The sequence below is a fragment of the Panthera uncia genome (assembly GCF_023721935.1).
Source record: "Panthera uncia isolate 11264 chromosome A1 unlocalized genomic scaffold, Puncia_PCG_1.0 HiC_scaffold_17, whole genome shotgun sequence".
NCBI lineage: Eukaryota > Metazoa > Chordata > Mammalia > Carnivora > Felidae > Panthera > Panthera uncia.
This window is the reverse complement of record NW_026057577.1, coordinates 7680260-7696994: the sequence shown is the minus strand read 5'-3', so window position 1 is coordinate 7696994 and position 16735 is coordinate 7680260. Positions and strand designations below refer to the sequence as shown.

Genomic DNA, 16735 nt, shown 5'->3' with positions numbered 1-16735 from the left:
GGCAGGGCAGGGCAGAAGGTGGGCAGGGCATGGGTAAGCTTTGCTACAGGAGACAGGTCAGCCCAGCTGGATCCCCAGGGGCAGCAGAGGAGCAGGGAGCATGCTGTCCCTCTCGGCCATGCTGGGGGTACCGGGGATGGGCAATCCCCCACAGCCTGCGATGACCTCTATCCTGACTCCTCTGATGTCACTGGCAGAGGTGTGAGGCTGGGCTGCTGAGCCCTCGGCTGGGGCCCAGTAGGCGCTCTCTGGGTTTAGCTCTGAAAGCGTGCTTCCTGCTCCAGATTCTCCCTTCCAATTCCTAAACTCCTTCCCAGCAGGAAGTCATGGGAGCTGGGGTCCCCCTGTGCCCCTCCTGGTTGCCACTGTCCAAGTACTGGTCTCACTGAAGCTACCCTACTGCCCAGGTGAGCTCCAGCCACGCACCTTGCTGGTCGTGACCTCCAGGCAGCCCTGTGGCCCACCCACTTCCCCATACCTCCCTGGGAAGAGCCAGACAATGCTCTCCACTCTGCCTCTGGGAGACTTGGGGTGAGGGGCGTAACCACATGGCCCTGGCCTTGAGGGAGGTGCCTGTACTCCTGGGGGATTTGGCCTCACCTGCAGGTAAGGTGGCAGCCTACATTCTAGCCCAGATGGTTTGCTCAGAGGTCCCTAACCAGGAGACTGGAAGAGCCCCTGGGCCCAACCGCAGGAAAGGTAAGACAGTGACCCTGAGGGCAGAAGAACCCCTCCCCTCCCCAATTGTCTCCGAGCCTCCACAGAGTTGAGGTGCCAAGTGAAAGCAGAAAATCCCTTCAATGTCCTCCTTCAAATTAGGAATAAAATGTTGGACATGACAGAGCCCTGTCGCATGCCACTGGAGACTCTACTCAGGTGGATTCAGTTAAACGGGATTACTTGGATTCTGCCATTTTTAAGTGCTTTTTAAAAAATGTAAACTATTTTTTCATAATTAAAAATGCACTATTTTGTGTAGAAAAGAAACATGCTTATCATGATAAATTATGAAAGTTCAGTAAAATACAAAGAGGAAAATAAAAATCCATGGCCTACTGCCCAGAGAGAAATATTAGTCACCTTTGATGTAGTCTTTCCAGTCCCTTCTGTACATATATTTGTACACAAAATTAAGATCATACTATAAGTTGGGGCACACAGGTGCTCAGTTGGTTAAGCATCTGACTCTTGATTTCGGCTCAGGTCATGATCTTACAGTTCATGAGATCGAGCCCCACATAGGGCTCTGCACTGACATCTCGGAGCCTGTTTGGGATTCTCTCTCTCTCTCCCTCCCCCTCTCCCCTGCTCTCTTTCTCAAAATAAATAGAAAACATTAAAAAAAAAAACTTAGGGGGTGCCTGGGTGGCTCAGTAGGTTGGGCATCTGACTTCAGTTCAGGTCATGATCTCACGGTTCATGAGTTCGAGCCCCACATCGGGCTCTGTGCTGACAGCTCAGAGCCTGGAGCCTGCTTCAGATTCTGTGACTCTCTCTCTGCCCCTCCCGCACTCGCACTCTGTCTCTCTCTGTCTCTCAAAAATAAATAAACATAAAAAAATTTTTTTTAAACTTAAAAAAAACCCATACGATAAGTTATATTCTGTTTTCCAAAAGCAAATAAAGTTAACTGTATGCTGTAACAATTCCCCAGTGCTTTGAAAGTGGGATTTATGGGGCACCTGGGGGGCTCAGTCAGTTAAGTGTCTGACTTCAGCTCAGGTCATGATCTCACGGTTGGTGAGTTCGAGTCCTGCTTTGGGCTCTGTGCTGACAACTCAGAGCCTGGAGCCTGCTTCGGATTCTGTGTCTCCCTCTCTGTCTTCCCTTCCCCTGGGCACACTCTGTCTCTCTCTCTAAAATAAATAAACATTAAAAAAATTAAAAAAAAATAAAGTGGGATTTATTAGCAGCCTAATATTCTACCACACAGACGTATTACAGTTTATTTAATTGGACCCCTGTTAGTAGACAGTTCAGATTTTTCCCAGTTGTTTACACTTAGAAATAAGGCCATGGCCTTTGTCTTTTTCCTAAAACTTTGTCCACAATTCTGATAACTGCTTTGGGATAGAGTCATAGAAATGAACAAGGCGGGTGGCCAGCAAACAGGAAGAACCTTTTTAAGGGCAGTGGTGAGTACTGTCACATTTCCTTCTAGAAATGTGTACCTACTTATACTCATACCAGAAAAGGGTAATGCTTTACCCATCCAAGCCAGCAGTTAAATCCCTCTTTATAATCTGAGCACAGGTGATCCTTTAAAAATGTTAAATTGCAGGGTGACTGAGTGGCTTAGTCAGTTGGCGTCTGACTCTTGGTTTCAGCTCAGGTCATGATCTCACAGTTCATGGGGTTGAGCCCCAAATCAGGCTCTGGGCTGGCAGCGTGGAGCCTGCTTGGGATCCTCTCTTTCTCCCTCTCTCTCTCTGACCCTCCCCTGCTCGTGTTCTCTCTATTTCCCTCTCTCAAAATAAATAAACTGAAAAAAAATAAAAATGGCAAATTGTATTCTTTATTTGATTAATAGTACAGTTAAAATTTTTTCCTTCTTTTTTTTTTTTTTGCCCATTTGTATTTTTCTTCTGTAAACTGTTTATACCCACTGCCAATTCTGTTTCTCCTATGGTTTGTAAGAGCTCTTCATATATTAGGGTATCACTGCCATATTGCCAGTGTTTTTCATGCTCGTGCTTTGTCTTGTAATTGTTTCTGGAGAGTTTTATATTTTAAGTGTTCAAACATATCTATCTTCCCCTTTACAATTCCTTCTATTGTACTTACGCTTAAGGAGCCCCCTTGACAACCAATATTTTCTTCTTGATTTTTGTGGTTTAAATAGTTGAATGTTTTATTGGCCTGTTATTTATCATATGTTATTTTTAATTTACTATATATGAAATTTATATTTGTCATATATTTATTTATAACACTTAATAACCATTTCATTTATATTTATCACATGTTAAGTTAAATATATTAAGTGTTTCAGAGCTCCATAGTTTATTGAATTGATCTGTTAATGCTTACGCAAATACAGTATGATTTTAATTATTTTCACTTTATAAGATGTTTGAGGTAAATCTCTCTTTATTTGCTTAGCTTTTGAGGCTTTCCCATTCAGTCTTTTTTTTTATGTTTATTTATTTTGAGAGAGAGGGACAGAAGGAGAGTACATGCACGAGCAGGGGAGGGGCAGAGAGAGGGAGGGAGAGAGAGAATCCCAAGCAGGTTCCACACTCTCAGTGCAGAGCCTATTGTGGGGCTCAATCCCACGAACCATGAGATCATGACCTGAACTGACATCATCAAGTAGGATGCTCAACTGACTGAACCACCCAGGTGCCTCTCCCAGCCAGTCTTGACTGGCTTATAAGGCTTCCAGATGAATCTTAGAATCATTTCACCAAATTTCCAACTACTAATTTAGGAAAAATCAGTATCTCTACTATACCCAGTCTTCCTGTAGGAACAACATATGTCTCTGCCTTTATTTTTATTTCCTTCCTATCATTAACAATGTGCAATTTTCAGGGCGCCTTGGTGGCTCAGTTGGTTAAGCCTCCGACTTTGGCTCAGGTCATGATCTCACAGTTGGTGGATCTGAACCCAGCACAGGGCTCTGCACTGACAGTGCAGAGCCTGCTTGGGATTCTCTCTCTCCCCCTGTCTCTGCCCCTCCCCTGTTTGTGCTCACTCTCTTTCTCTTTCTATCAAATAAACTTTAAAAACAAAACCATGTGTGATTTACTTACTGTAGGTCCTGTATCTATCTTGTTAGGAATGGACCAGATATTTTATATTTTTGCTTACTTTTGTAAATGGAACTTTTCTTTCCCTATTACACCTACTACTAGGGTATTGTGGGTTTGTGCAAAAATTAGCGATCTTTATAGAATTATCTTACAGTTGGCCATGTCACTAAACTTCTTTAATTAACTCTAAAAGCTTTACAATGGATCCTCTGGGTTTTCCAGGCACATAATCATCAGCAACCAATTAAAATTTCATCTGTTCTTTTCTGATATTGGTTCCATGTCCTAAGACATTATCTAGAATTTCCAGAACCTCAGTAACAAAGCTACCTTCTGGTCACCACGTTTACTGTAACTGCCTCAATGAGGGCAGCATTTCCCAAAGTGAGTTCTGTAGGATGTTGACTACGTGAGGAAAAGGGTTCCACTGAGAAACAGGTTTGAGAAGCTATGTGTAGTGATCCACTTCTTGAGATTCACTGTGCACATTTCTGTCGTAAAGTCTCTGACAGATTCTTTGACAAGTCTTTCCCAGACTCACTGGACTATGGAACCCCTCTAATTTTCCCGTGTAAACGTCTGGGAGCATCCTATGAATTAGCTATGCAGACGCTCTTAGGGACATGTGCTTCTTTTCTCCACCTTTAAATAAAATTTTGGTTGTCATGTTACCATCTGTTACTAGTTTTCACAGATTTTTGAATACTGGGAGGTACTCTCTCAGCAACTATGCTGCAGACCATGCCCTTGCCCTGCTGGTGGCTTCAGCATCAGGGGCTCCTGGGAGCTCTTTCTAAGGGGCCCCCCATTTGGCATACTTCACCATGCACCCCCCACTCATGCTTTTGCAAGCAATACTCCTCTTCTCTCCAAGCCCCAGGCCCCCATGCCAGCCTCTCCTGCCATCTCTACTGGGGTGGCACTCGGCACCTCAAACTCAACACATCCCTGTTGAACTCATTGCCTTTCTCCCTCTGACACCCCGATTCTCTTCCTGTGTTGTCCATCTGAGTGGTTGACATCAATCAGCACGCACCTGGCTGCCTGAGGCATGGGCTCAGGGTCTCCCCACCTTCATCCACTTAGAACCCACGTCCTCTGGATTTGGCCTCCTACAGTTCTCTTCCATCTGCCTTCTTTACCCCAGCCTGTGGCCATGGTCTCGGTACAGCCCACCACCGTCCTCCCTTCAAGGGCGCCCGCACCCTCCTCAGCCAGGCTCCCACCCACCATGCTGCCCACAGGAGTCCAGGGATCCTCTTGGAAATGCAAATCAGATCCTGGAAACACCCCTCTTCTGGTTCTTCTCCCTTTTACTCCCTTCCAGTCAGTTGGCCTGACATTGTGAGGGCTGCCTGCCTCATCTTCCCCCCATGAGTCCCTGACCCCCTGTTATCATTGTTTCTTTGTCTGTACCTCTGCTTTAGAAGCTCTTGAGGTCAGGGACCACGTCAGTGGCCCAGCACAGAGCCTGGCACACAGAAACCCTTCAAAAACTATGGGTTCAATTACAAGCTTTTGTCATTCGGCAAACGAATGTGATGAATTATATGAACAGACTTCCTGATATTCGACAATTGCCTTATTCCCAGGATAAACCCTATTTTATAGTGCTGGGAGTTTCTTTTTCTGCATTATTGAATTAAACCTCAGGATTTTTTATGTCTATTTTTAGAAGGAAGACAGGTCTGCACATTGTCTTGGACATGTTACCTCTGGCAGCTTTGAGTATAGGAATCACACTGGCTATAAAAATAAATTGGGTGGATGTCAGAATATATATATATATATATATATATATATATATATGGTGTGTGTGTGTGTGCTCTGAAACGATTTCCATGGTGTTGTATTATCCTTGCTAATAATTCCTTAGAAATGAATAAGAATGCACTGGCAAAAATAGATCATCTGACTCTCTATTTAGAGGTAATTTTCAGAGAACTCTGAAAGTGCTAGAGAACTTGAGTTCCCTCCATGGTTATGGGACTTATGGTGTTTTCTAACATTTTCGGCTTTGAAATATTCTCATTTCCCAGGAAATCCTTGGCTTCCCAGGGTGTCCTCGTCCCTGACTCAGGGATACTCAACTGTTCACCTTCAGGTTCTGACACTTCTGCAAATGTCGGCCTGTTGGTCACACAGTCTATCTACCTGCTGGCAGCTGTGAAGGGGAAAACAACAAGAAAAAATGGCTTTGGGTGGGGACAATTTAGCACAGAGCCTGCTGGGGTGTAGTTAAAATAAACGAAGCTTTGCTTCCTTGAGCAATCAACACATTTCAGGCCGAATTGAGAGCCAAAGCTTTGCTACCACTAGGAAGCAATTAACAACACACAATTTCCAAATTTTTCTTTTTAACCAATATGGGGGCAACCAGGGGCAGAGGGGACGCAAGCTGCCACCTGGTGCCCAGACCATTCTGTGGCTCTCCAACTCTATCTACTTCCATGCCCTTGGCCAACCTGAAGTTTCCCATTTCCCCCCTCCAGCAGTAGAGAAAAGGGGTGGGGGATCTCACTGTGTCCACACTTCATGCCAAATTTCTGAAAATTCTCAGACACTGAAGGATGCTGGCTGGAGGGCCCCAGGTGGTAATGGAGGGGCTGGAAGGAGCTGGTCTGGGGAAGGAGAGAAATGAGGGGGGGTGCAGAACATGTGGACAGCTACTCCACTGGGCCATTCCAAAGACCCCTGCCTGTGAATGGAGGCTGGGACTGGATCTCTGGGCTAGGGTCCACCCTCAGCTTCCCTTCCCAGGGAGTGCAGCACCCCAAACCTGGACACAGGGCTAGAGAGCCTCCCTAAGCCCTCCAATAGCTGGTCCACCTCATCTGCTGGCCATCCGGAGGGAGGGAGGTTGAGAGAGGACCCAAATTGGGGGTCTTCCAGCAGGGGCCTAGTGTGGCAACTGCCCCAAATGCCTTCTCTTCTGTCCAGATAAGCATCCTGGTGTAGGTTACGTTGTGTACACCCTTTCTCATCTTTCAGTCTGTGTTTCCTCTCTCTCTCTCTCTTTATGTCAGAGGTTTGCATTCACTAAGGTTCTCTTCTTGATTGGTTCAATTATTTTTATTTCCTAATTTTTTAATTTCTGCTTTTCTGAAACTACCTCCTTATTTTTGTCCTCCTTAGGTTTTTGGTTTGCAGTTCTTATGGACTTTTGTTCTAACATTACTGCAGGGTCCATGTGCATTCATTCTCTCTTGTGTAATCTTGGAAAGCACCTGCGAATTTGCCTCTGAATACAGCTTTGGCCACACTCTATATAGGTTTTGATCTGTAGTACTATCACTTTCATTAATTTTCCCAGCTCTAATAGTCTTCCCAGCAGGTTGTTTTTTTAACTTTTCAAAGAAATTGGACTTTTTATTTCAGTTCATATATCCCTTCCTTCCACCGCGTTTTAGGGCACTGAGTCAGAAAAGATAGCCCGGACAGTTTCTGCTGTATAAAATTCACTGGAATTTTCTTTACAACCTAAAGTACTTTTGTAATTTTCAAGTGTTCTAGGATTCCTCAAAAAGGAGTCACACAGGGCAAAGAAGAAAATGATAGAACTACTAATTTAACTTTATACATTATTATTATTTTATTTGAAACTTCTATGCCTTTTAAAATGTAATCTGTTAAAGATCTTAAAAAGAGAATGAAAGACTCCCGCGGTTAGTTTTTTTCCAATTTCTACCTTGTTCTGACAGTCTTCTTTGATACATCTTATGTTCTCCCAGGGGTGCATGAAAGAGCATAACTGGTGTCCTTACTGTGGCCGCTTCTACTTTAGAGGGACATGCTTCCTAGGGTAAAGAGAGTGGGCTCAAGATCTACTATTCCTGGAATTCATCCGGCCACACGAGCCCTCCATTGTCATTTTTTATACCACGGGCCTTGTAGGTTGTGTGCAGTTCGATTTTACTGTTGGAGACCAAGATTCTTTGCCTTTGAGCAGATGAATTAACCCTGTACCTAATTACCATGCCTGATGATTGATTTTTGTACATACTGAGCGAAGTCAGACGATGGAGTCTAGAATTTGGCTGCAGGGTGAGAAGCCCAACTCCGCAGGAGCCAAATGACACTGGCCACTCACCCAGAACACCACCAACCCACTTTAAGCCTCAGGGTGCTTATCTGTGAAACAGGCATTGTCATACATCCGCCTCCCCATCTGCCCTTGGCTTCAGTGAGTTAATACGGGTAAAGTACTTCTGACTTGCCCAGCACAGGGCTTCTTCCTTCCTCACCATCTTTCCTTTCTCTGCATCCCCTTATCTTTCTGTCTCAGGTCTTGGGTCACTGTCTCTGGGGGCTTCCTACCCCAGCTGCACAGACCCCTGCACGCTGCTAGGAAAGACAGCACCAAGCTTGACAGCAAGAGAAGGTAGGGAGGGCAAGAGAGCCCAGTGAGGGCAGAAGCCACACAGCATAAGGAGAGGAGAACATGGGTGGAAGAGGTGGGAGGGAGGGGAGAAGTAACCTGTGTTTCTGATGCTTTGATGTCTGGGGCCATGCTGACCCTCCTGGGGTTAGCCAATTCCTAGAGATAATAAACAACTCGCTCTGGAGCATGCTTTTCAAATGCAAACCAACCAGTTCAGAGTCCACACCCCCAGCCACCTCCTTCATTGGGCTCTCACCACCCTGCCTGAGTCACTCAGGGCAGGTACTAGCCACCTACGACCCAGAGCCCACAGGAATTATTCACGCTGGCCAGTCCTGTGCCTGCTTACTCTGCCGCACCCAGCCCTTCCTGTGGAGACAACAGTCCCCCACTCCTTCTGCCTTCTGACCCATCCTGGTGCTGCCCCAGTGGCCCTGTGTGAATGATAAACCGACTTTTCCATGGCAGTCACCTCCTGATCATCAGCTAGCCTCTCCACACATGAATAATAACAAAACCTACATTATAAAACCAGGGGTGAGGTGAAAGGGGATCAGGAATATGGGGGAGGCTCACGAGTTTCTTGTCTCTTCCAGGTACCACGGGCCAAGCTGGGGACAGGCACTGAGGTTTTGGCTTTCAGAGGAGACCTGTGCCTCACTGGAGGGTCCCCATTCACCCCACAGAGATCACGAGAGTTGGGGAGGCTCCACTGTGTCTGGAAGCCACCAGCTCACTCACCTTCCCGTAGCTAAGCAGGATTATCCGCACCAACACGACATTGATGTGGGCCCCCAAGGACTCGTCATGATAGATTTCGTTGACCTGAAAGACAACCAGGGAGGTGTCAGCAGGAGCCACAGGCCTGAGGACCACCTGCAGATGACAAGGTGGAGCCCAGGGGAGGCTGTCAACCCGCCCACGCTGTGCGGTGCCCTCCACAAACAGGGATGACAGTCCTTGTCTCACAAAGCTTAACAGCAAGATGCCATATTTGTCACCACCACTAAATTGGATTGCCGGAAGCCTTGCCATGAGGTCACAGGGGCAGGGTGCACATCCCTAAATGTGGGTCAAACTAGACTTTTTAGTCCACAGTGAGACGATAGCTCTAAAAGCCAGTTTATAAGAGAGAAAGGGGTTTTTGTCTCCAAAGTATTGCTTTATCTCTCACAGGCAAAGCCTGGCCAATTTGGCTCACAGACTTTGACTGAAAGTCATGGTGTGGAAGCCAAGAAGGCAGTTACACGGAGAGGTCCCGCTGCAGCTGGAGGGGGCAGGAGGGAGGAAAGGGGGAAGAAAGACCGAGAGGAATGACTAGGCTTCACTTTACTCCTTCCACCCCTGACCTCCAGCCCATGTCTTGAGTCACGTGTGGGGGGTGGGGAACAGGGCAGGGAGCATAAAAATAGCCCTGATATTTGGGAAGAAGTCAAAAGCAGAGAGGGCTTGATCCTGCTGTCTGGGACCTAGGAAGGGACAGGTTCATATGGAGAAGGGGTGGCTTCAGAGAGCCCAAATGGAGTACAGCTCCCAACTACACATAGGGGACCCAGGGATAGTGGGCAGGATAGCTGCGGGCTGGCTTGTGGGTTGGCTTCAGAGAGAGTCCAGGGGGTGCTGTCCTGTAGGAGGGCAGACGTTGTGTGGCCACGGCAGAGAGAATAAACCCTGAATGACCCCAACTGCAGGGCCAAAGCCTGGAGGGTCAATGCCCAGGGCAGAGCATGCTGGGACAGATGTGTGCAGATGCAGGGTGGCTAAGCCATGCACCACCCCTATCCTGAGGGAGGAGGGACAGGAGATGAACAGCCCTGGTATGGGCTGAATTGTGTCCCCTCAAGTTCCTAACCCCCAACATAATGCTATTTGGAGGTGGGGCATTTGAGAGGCTATTAGGATTGGCTGATGTCATGAGAGTGGGGTCCCCCACCATGTGAGGACATGGCAAGAAGGAGGCCATGTGCAAGCCAGAAAGAGAACCCTCACTAAGAGCCAAATTGGCTGACACCTTGATCTTGGATTTCTAGCCTCCAGAACTATGAGAAATTAACTATGTGCTGTTTAAGTGACCCAGCCTGTGGTATGTTGTTAGAGTAGCCTGAGCTAAGGCAAGCCCAGAGTCAGAGCTTACCCTCTGACCTGACTATTCCCCCTAAAGCCTTCTGAACAGGAAGAGCCTGAGCCACCTCTCAGGGGCCGGGTCACATTTTCCCTTCAATCCTGGAGTGAGGGTGGCATCAAATATAAGAACTAAAAAAAAGCTGCCTTTTTCTTCACCCATCAGCTTTGGTGTGTAGATGTCCATCCTGCCAAGTGTATAACCTCCTCCCCCCACCCCAGTCCAGCAATGAGCCCCTTTATAGATTTGCAATGGGACTTCTCAAGCTGAGCCACCCTGGCCTTTCACAGGGCCCACCACCACCCCCCCCCCGGGGTCCCGAGTTGCCTGGCCTTGGACTGTCCTTCCCCACGGACCTTAGCAGGTACCCAGTAGACCCAGGAGAAAGCTATTGGCCCCATTGCATGCCAAGCATCATGTTAGCATTTGGGATTCAGTAACCAGCCTGGAACTGGCCTTCTGTAAAAAACAGCTCCACCATCATGATGATGTTGATGAGGACCTTTAGAGATAGGCAGGGAAATTGAGGGCATATTAATGGTGAATCTGCCCTAGTGACGATTAGTGGGCTCCCTAAGGATGTGGCATTTCATCTCAGAGATAAGAAATGAGAAGGAGTTAGCTCAGCAAAGCAGGGATAGTGTTCCGGGCAAAGAAAGTAGCATATGCAAATGTCCTGGGGGTCAGAGGCAGTAAAGTGTGTTCTAAGAACTGGGCAGGGGGAAAGGGCCTCTGAGGTCAGACTACACAAGTATTCAGGTAGTGAGAAGGATTCCAATTCTGTTCAAAGAGCAATGGAGGATATGGAGCCCTGAGAGAAATATAATGACACTGCATTTTACAAAGATTACTCTGCCTCCTTTATGGAATGTAGATTGAAGTGCCCACTACAGCAGTTGAAGTGTCAAGTGTGGGGCTCAGATTTGGGGATGAGTGGAGAGAAAGAACAGATGTCAGGAGTGACGTGGACTAGAATTGGGGAGGGCACCTCCTATACAGCCCTGGGACACCCTGGGGCCTGCTTGGCCTCATCCTCTTGTTGGGAAATGGAGGTGGTCCATCTTTGCTCTGCATGGAGTCAGGGAGGAAAAATGTCCCGGGGTCATCTCTCAGAGCTTCCCCAGAAAATGAGGGGCTTCAGCCTCCTTTGACACCCTGATAGTGCCTCTCTGGAGCCCATGTTCTAATTGCACTTCTCAGAGCTGGCCTAGGGGTGCATCCCAAGCGGACCTGGCTGCTCAAGTGCACGGTGAGGCTGTAAGCCTGTGGTGTTACAATCTTTACGAAGACAGGAAACCTGCCTTGATATTCGGAAGGGATTCAGGGCTGAGTTCACAGAATTATCTAGATCATTTTATGCTCCCAACAGCCCTTGGAGGCCAGAATGAGAGGTGGTCAATCCCACCTGAGCAAAGGGTAAGCTGAGGTTCTGAGTGAGGGTATGCTTGCTGGTTCCTACAGGGAGGGAGGTCCCCTTCCCAGTTCCTGGCCCAGATCTTGCCCATAAGGGCCCACCATCCTCCTGTTCCCCTGGCTCCTGCCACTGTGCCCAAAGGTAGCCACTCGCATCTTGGGTAAGGGGTCCCATGTCCTTGGATACTGAGCAGGCCTGACCCTGACTCCTGATTTGGGACAGGAGGTAACCAGAACCCCAGGGACCCCACCACTCAGTGCTAAGCTCTATGAGGCAGAGGCCCACATCCTGCTGGGGGTGGTGGCAAGGCGACCTGAGTCTGGGGTGTCAGGCCACTGAGCGGACACTGGACAGGGGAGGCCCTGCCTTCCAAGCTGCCTGTTGGCTGCCAGCTTGCATTGGCTGGGCTGGGCTATGGAGAAGCATACCCATCAGAGAGCCAGTGAGGAGGCTAGGCCATGGGTCAGGTTGGCAGCCAGGCCTGCTCTGGAGACTCCCCCAGCCACCCCCTGACCCCAGTTGCTTTCAACTGCAATGAGCCTTTCATGGTTTCTCCCTTAGGAAGCCTCTGTCCCTTCCATGGGGGATACCTCTCCACATGGTCTGTTCCTCTAGGAGAGTCAGCGGGCCATGCCCTGGCCTCCCTCTATGATACCTCTCAGGGAATGCAGGGCAGTGCTGAGGAGAGGGCCACCCACCACCCTTTCCCTCTGCCGGTCTGAGAAGTGGGCCCTGCCCTGCTCCCCAGGGTGACATCAGCTTTTCAGGGGGCTGCAAAATTGCCTCAGCCCTGGAGCGCAGCTCCCTTCCATTCCCCACGAGATGCCGCACAGATGCTAGAAGCCAATGGGACCCACCTGTGCATGGAGACCATTGGGAAACGATGAGTCAAATTCCTTAATAGGAACACAGCTACAACATTTCTGCCAAGCAGAGAGCTGACAGACATGGCAAAAAGGGTCACTGAAGACGGAAGACAGCCTCCAAACATCTCCCTCACATCGTCCCACTCCTCCCCTGACCCCAACCCCATCTCCCAGGCAGGCAGGCAGGCAGGCAGCAGGGGCTCCCAAGTGCATTTCTGCCTCTTGTCCTGCCCACACCCCCACGCACCGTTCTTCAGGACGGTCACCACTCAGCAGATCTGGCCTCCTCTTCTTCTGCCTGAAACCCTCAATGGCTCCCCACTGCCTTTAGGAGCAGCCCCGGTACCTTGGCACGGCACTCGGCACTCGGCACTCGCAGCCCTCTCTAAGCTGGCCCTGGCTGGCTGCTCTGTGTTCCCCTTTAGCCACTTTGCCTGGGAGGCCCCAATCTCAACAGCTCCGCCTTCCGCAAAGCCTGGCTGCCCTCTCCGGCTGCTTGTGCAATGGAATTCCCTCTCCCCCTCTCCAGCCCCAGAATTCTTGAAATATCTGAAAAGCATCTGACAAAACAAAGTCATGGTAATAAATGTGTTTCAAAGAAGGGAGGGGGCGGTGACCCTCCTGCTTAATTCCCATCCACTCCAAGGCCTTCCCACTGCAATCAGAATAAAATCAAAGTCCTACAGGCTCTTCTCAGATTGCCCTGGTCTTGCTCACTGTGGTCCAGCCACTGGCCTCTGTGCATCTTGCACAGAGAGACCATCCCTACCTCAGGACCTTTGCACTTGCTGTGCCTTCTGTCTTCTCATGCTTTCCCCCCAACACAACTGTCCCAGCTCACAGTACCCCCTAAAGTAGTTGCTCCCAGCCTGGACTATGCACTTGATAAGAGAGGCACCGTTTCTCCTTGCTCACCGCTGTGTCCCCAGCAGCGTGAATGAATGAATGGGTGAGTAACTTTGGAGAATGTGGAACAATAGGAAATAGGCAGAAATGTGTGACAGCGGCAGGACTCATGATGCCCTGTAATGACCGAGACCCTAGCTACATGCCCAAGCGCATCCCCATCCCTACTCCACCCTCCTGGAAACCTGTGTGCTAGGGAGGCTGCTCTCCTCTGCTCAGACCACAGGGGGAGGGGAAGCCAGGACAGTGTCCTTGAGCCCTGTCTTGAGAAATTGATCCTGGAATCTTTAAACCTTAGGGGAAAATGTTCAAAGCCGCAGCCCTTCTCTGTGCAGAGAGAGGCCAAGGGCTCTCTTGTTTGGGGAAATACACTGTAATGTGCCTTTTGCTTATGCAAAGATGCGGCCAAGTTTCTGTTCTGGAATAGACAATAAGGAAGGACACAGGCTCTGCATGATAATGTAAAAGTTTGCCTTCTTCGTGGCATAGTTCCACCCTGGTGACCAAGGAGCCCTGGCAGGTGGCCTAACCCTGCTGGGCAGAGGTGACTTTCCCCTCTGCTGGAAGGATCTGGGGACAGGAGGGTGCAGGGAAGACAGGTCCAGGAGATGGGGCTCCCTGTAGGCAGAGCCATCGGTGGGGTTCCCATCCCTTGTGCCCAACCTCCAGGAAACTTGTCACCTCTTCCCCTGAGCTGAACTTTGGCAACCAGAGGGGTAGCACAAGCTTCTCCGGGCACCACACTGGGGAGCAAGCCAGGCCCGGAAAAGTCTGTCATGAGGCCTCAGGAAGCAGGGCTCATAAGGTGCTTGGTGGCTTCTCTGGGACCCCTGAAATACCTGGGGTATTTAGGGTATTCTGGTCTCTCTGAGGACCCTTGGGAGTAGGCATGGACCATCCCAGTGGAGGCAGGAAAAAAAAGTGCCGTGGGAAGCTGGGGCAGAGGGTTCTGCTGGCTTCCAGGAAGGACTGTTTTCATCTGTGTGCATCTCCTGACACACGAACAGGGCAGCAAAAGCCTGGTTTTACTGTGAGAATAAACATCCCTTTGCAGATCTCCTTTCCCCACTTATTTCTCCATGATGGCATCTCAGGCAACACAAGAACAAACACGATGCTAGCTGCTGCTCAAAATATCGAACTGCCAAGAAATGCAAATGGGCAGGACTGGTTCAGACTGTACAATAAAAATGGGAGGTGGGTAGAACCTTCCTTCAACACCAAGTCCAAGAACACAGCCCTAAGATGCCAAGACTCCTCTAGGGATGACCAAACTGTTCCTGCCCCCAGGCCCATGGCAGGCCACCCTCTGCTGGGACTGGGGATACCTCTGCAGGTCCCCAGGGTGGAGACAGGGCTTCTCCCCCACCAGACAAGCAGGTGGATGCCCGGAACCCAACGGAGGCTCAGCATATGCTCACCAGGCAAACAAAGAGCAAACCTGTCTTAGGACAGTCCCGTCGATGCTAATTACTGCACAGAGCCGCACCTTCCCTGTTTCTCTGTTGGGTTGCACGGGTTCTAGCGTGGGCTCAGCCACCATCCTGCCATGATGTGGGTCCTTATCACTCAGGCTATTACCAGCACCAGCCTCAACACTGTACTTAAAGCATCTAGCAAAACCCCAGGCATATGGTACACACCCAGGCTTCACTCCCGGGCCCACCAGGGGCTCTCCTCTGGGTCACCGGAGTGCACGCCAGGCGTTTTCCAAAGCCCACACTGCTGCCCACCAGGGGTGTGTGTGTGTGTGTGTGCATGTGTGTGTGGCCCACTTTGGGGGGTTCTCCCTGACAGGCCCCACTGTGGGTAAGGGATGGCCACACCACTATGTGGGGCCTGACCTTCCCACTCACTGACCAGCAACTCATCAGAAAGGGGGTAATGCTACAGAACAAGGGAGGGACATACTCTGCTGAGGCTGGAGGCCAGGGCCTGGTGTCCCCCCTGAGGCCACTGTTTGGAGGCCCCTGACAGGGAAGGAGCAGAGAGAAGGCAGGGATCTTGATTCTTGCTGGCAGCTGCCATGGCCCTGGAGAGCCCGGGGCCATCGCCTGTCTGCCTGATGTACCCCTGAGCTCCTTGGCACTACTTGACCACACAGCCCCGGGGACCTGACCCCCACGGAGTCTCATCCAGAAAAGGCTTTTTGGGGAGAGGACCACCGTGTCAAGACCTCGAGGCATCCTCGCCTCCCCCACTGTCTCAGAGTCTGAAAGGCACAACCTCCACCCCTGTGACGTGATCTCTGTCACCTGTGTCCAACCGGGTATCGTGATGTCATCGGAAAACAATGATTTTTTTTTCCTTCCTACTGTGATTCACATTTTTCTGCTGTCCTATCACTATTTTGACCCAAAGAAAGAAAGAGGGAAGATACCATCGTGAGGAGGGCTGGCCGTGGCACACGGGAAATCCCTGGGGACAGCAACAGGGGAGAGGGAAGTGTCCTGGTTGATGAAGGAGGTCACGGGAGGAGCTGAGGGAGAGGTAGGAAGCCAGAGCCAGGGTCATGGTGCCCCATCCCTGCTTCTACTCCCCACACACCTTTAGGGTCAAACACACAGATTCTGAGGGCTTCGGGCCCTGCTTCCCACTTGGACTCTGAGCGGAGACCACATCATGAGAGTAGAGTCCATTCCCAATGTGGCACTAAGTGTGAGGTGAGGAATGGGGTGGGGCTGGTTTGATTGAACTGGCCTGAGTAGCAGCCTGGCTCCCCCCAGCCCCAGAGGGGTGGAGGTGGGCTCCAGACACTCCTGTATTACACTGGCTGGGGTGGAGGGTGGCTGGCTATGGGCTGGGAGAGGCTGCATAGTGGACAGGGCATCACAGAACCTGCCCTGGACCAGGTGGGGCCCAGCACACCTGAGCCATCCAGGTAGAGAGCCCGGGGCCAGACCTGACCCCACCTCACAGCAAAAATGGTGAGGGCTCATGCCAGCCTCCCCACTGCCACTAGGGCCCCAGGGGTCCCCATATAACAAGGGGGTAGGGAGAGACCCTGCCAGGCAGGCACTGACCCAGATGAGACAGAGAAAAGCAGAACTGTTTAGACAGTCACCTGTGTTCCCAGCACAGGATTCTGGTCCAATCCTATCCTCCAGCATTACACTCACTGCCAGGCTTGTCTGCTGGGGAACATGTCCCTCCCAGAACGCAATTCACTCGCGTTTAGCGCCATTCCTAACACCCAGAACGTACGGAGCCTCCTTGAACGCGGGGAAGAAACGGTTTGGCCTTGTGTGCAGCATGTGGCCCTTTGCACCACCAGAATCTGATCGAGTCACT

At 50.0% G+C, this 16735-nt stretch overlaps 1 protein-coding gene across 1 annotated transcript in view; it reads right to left on the bottom strand.

Moving 5' to 3' along the window:
• Positions 1 to 16735, bottom strand: part of ADAMTS2 (ADAM metallopeptidase with thrombospondin type 1 motif 2) — a 238136-nt gene that overhangs the window by 65793 nt on the left and 155608 nt on the right. Inside the window, exon 5 of the mRNA XM_049649005.1 lies at positions 8878 to 8961. Coding sequence (XP_049504962.1) covers positions 8878 to 8961 — 84 coding nt within the window. The remainder of the gene's footprint in view (positions 1 to 8877; positions 8962 to 16735) is intronic.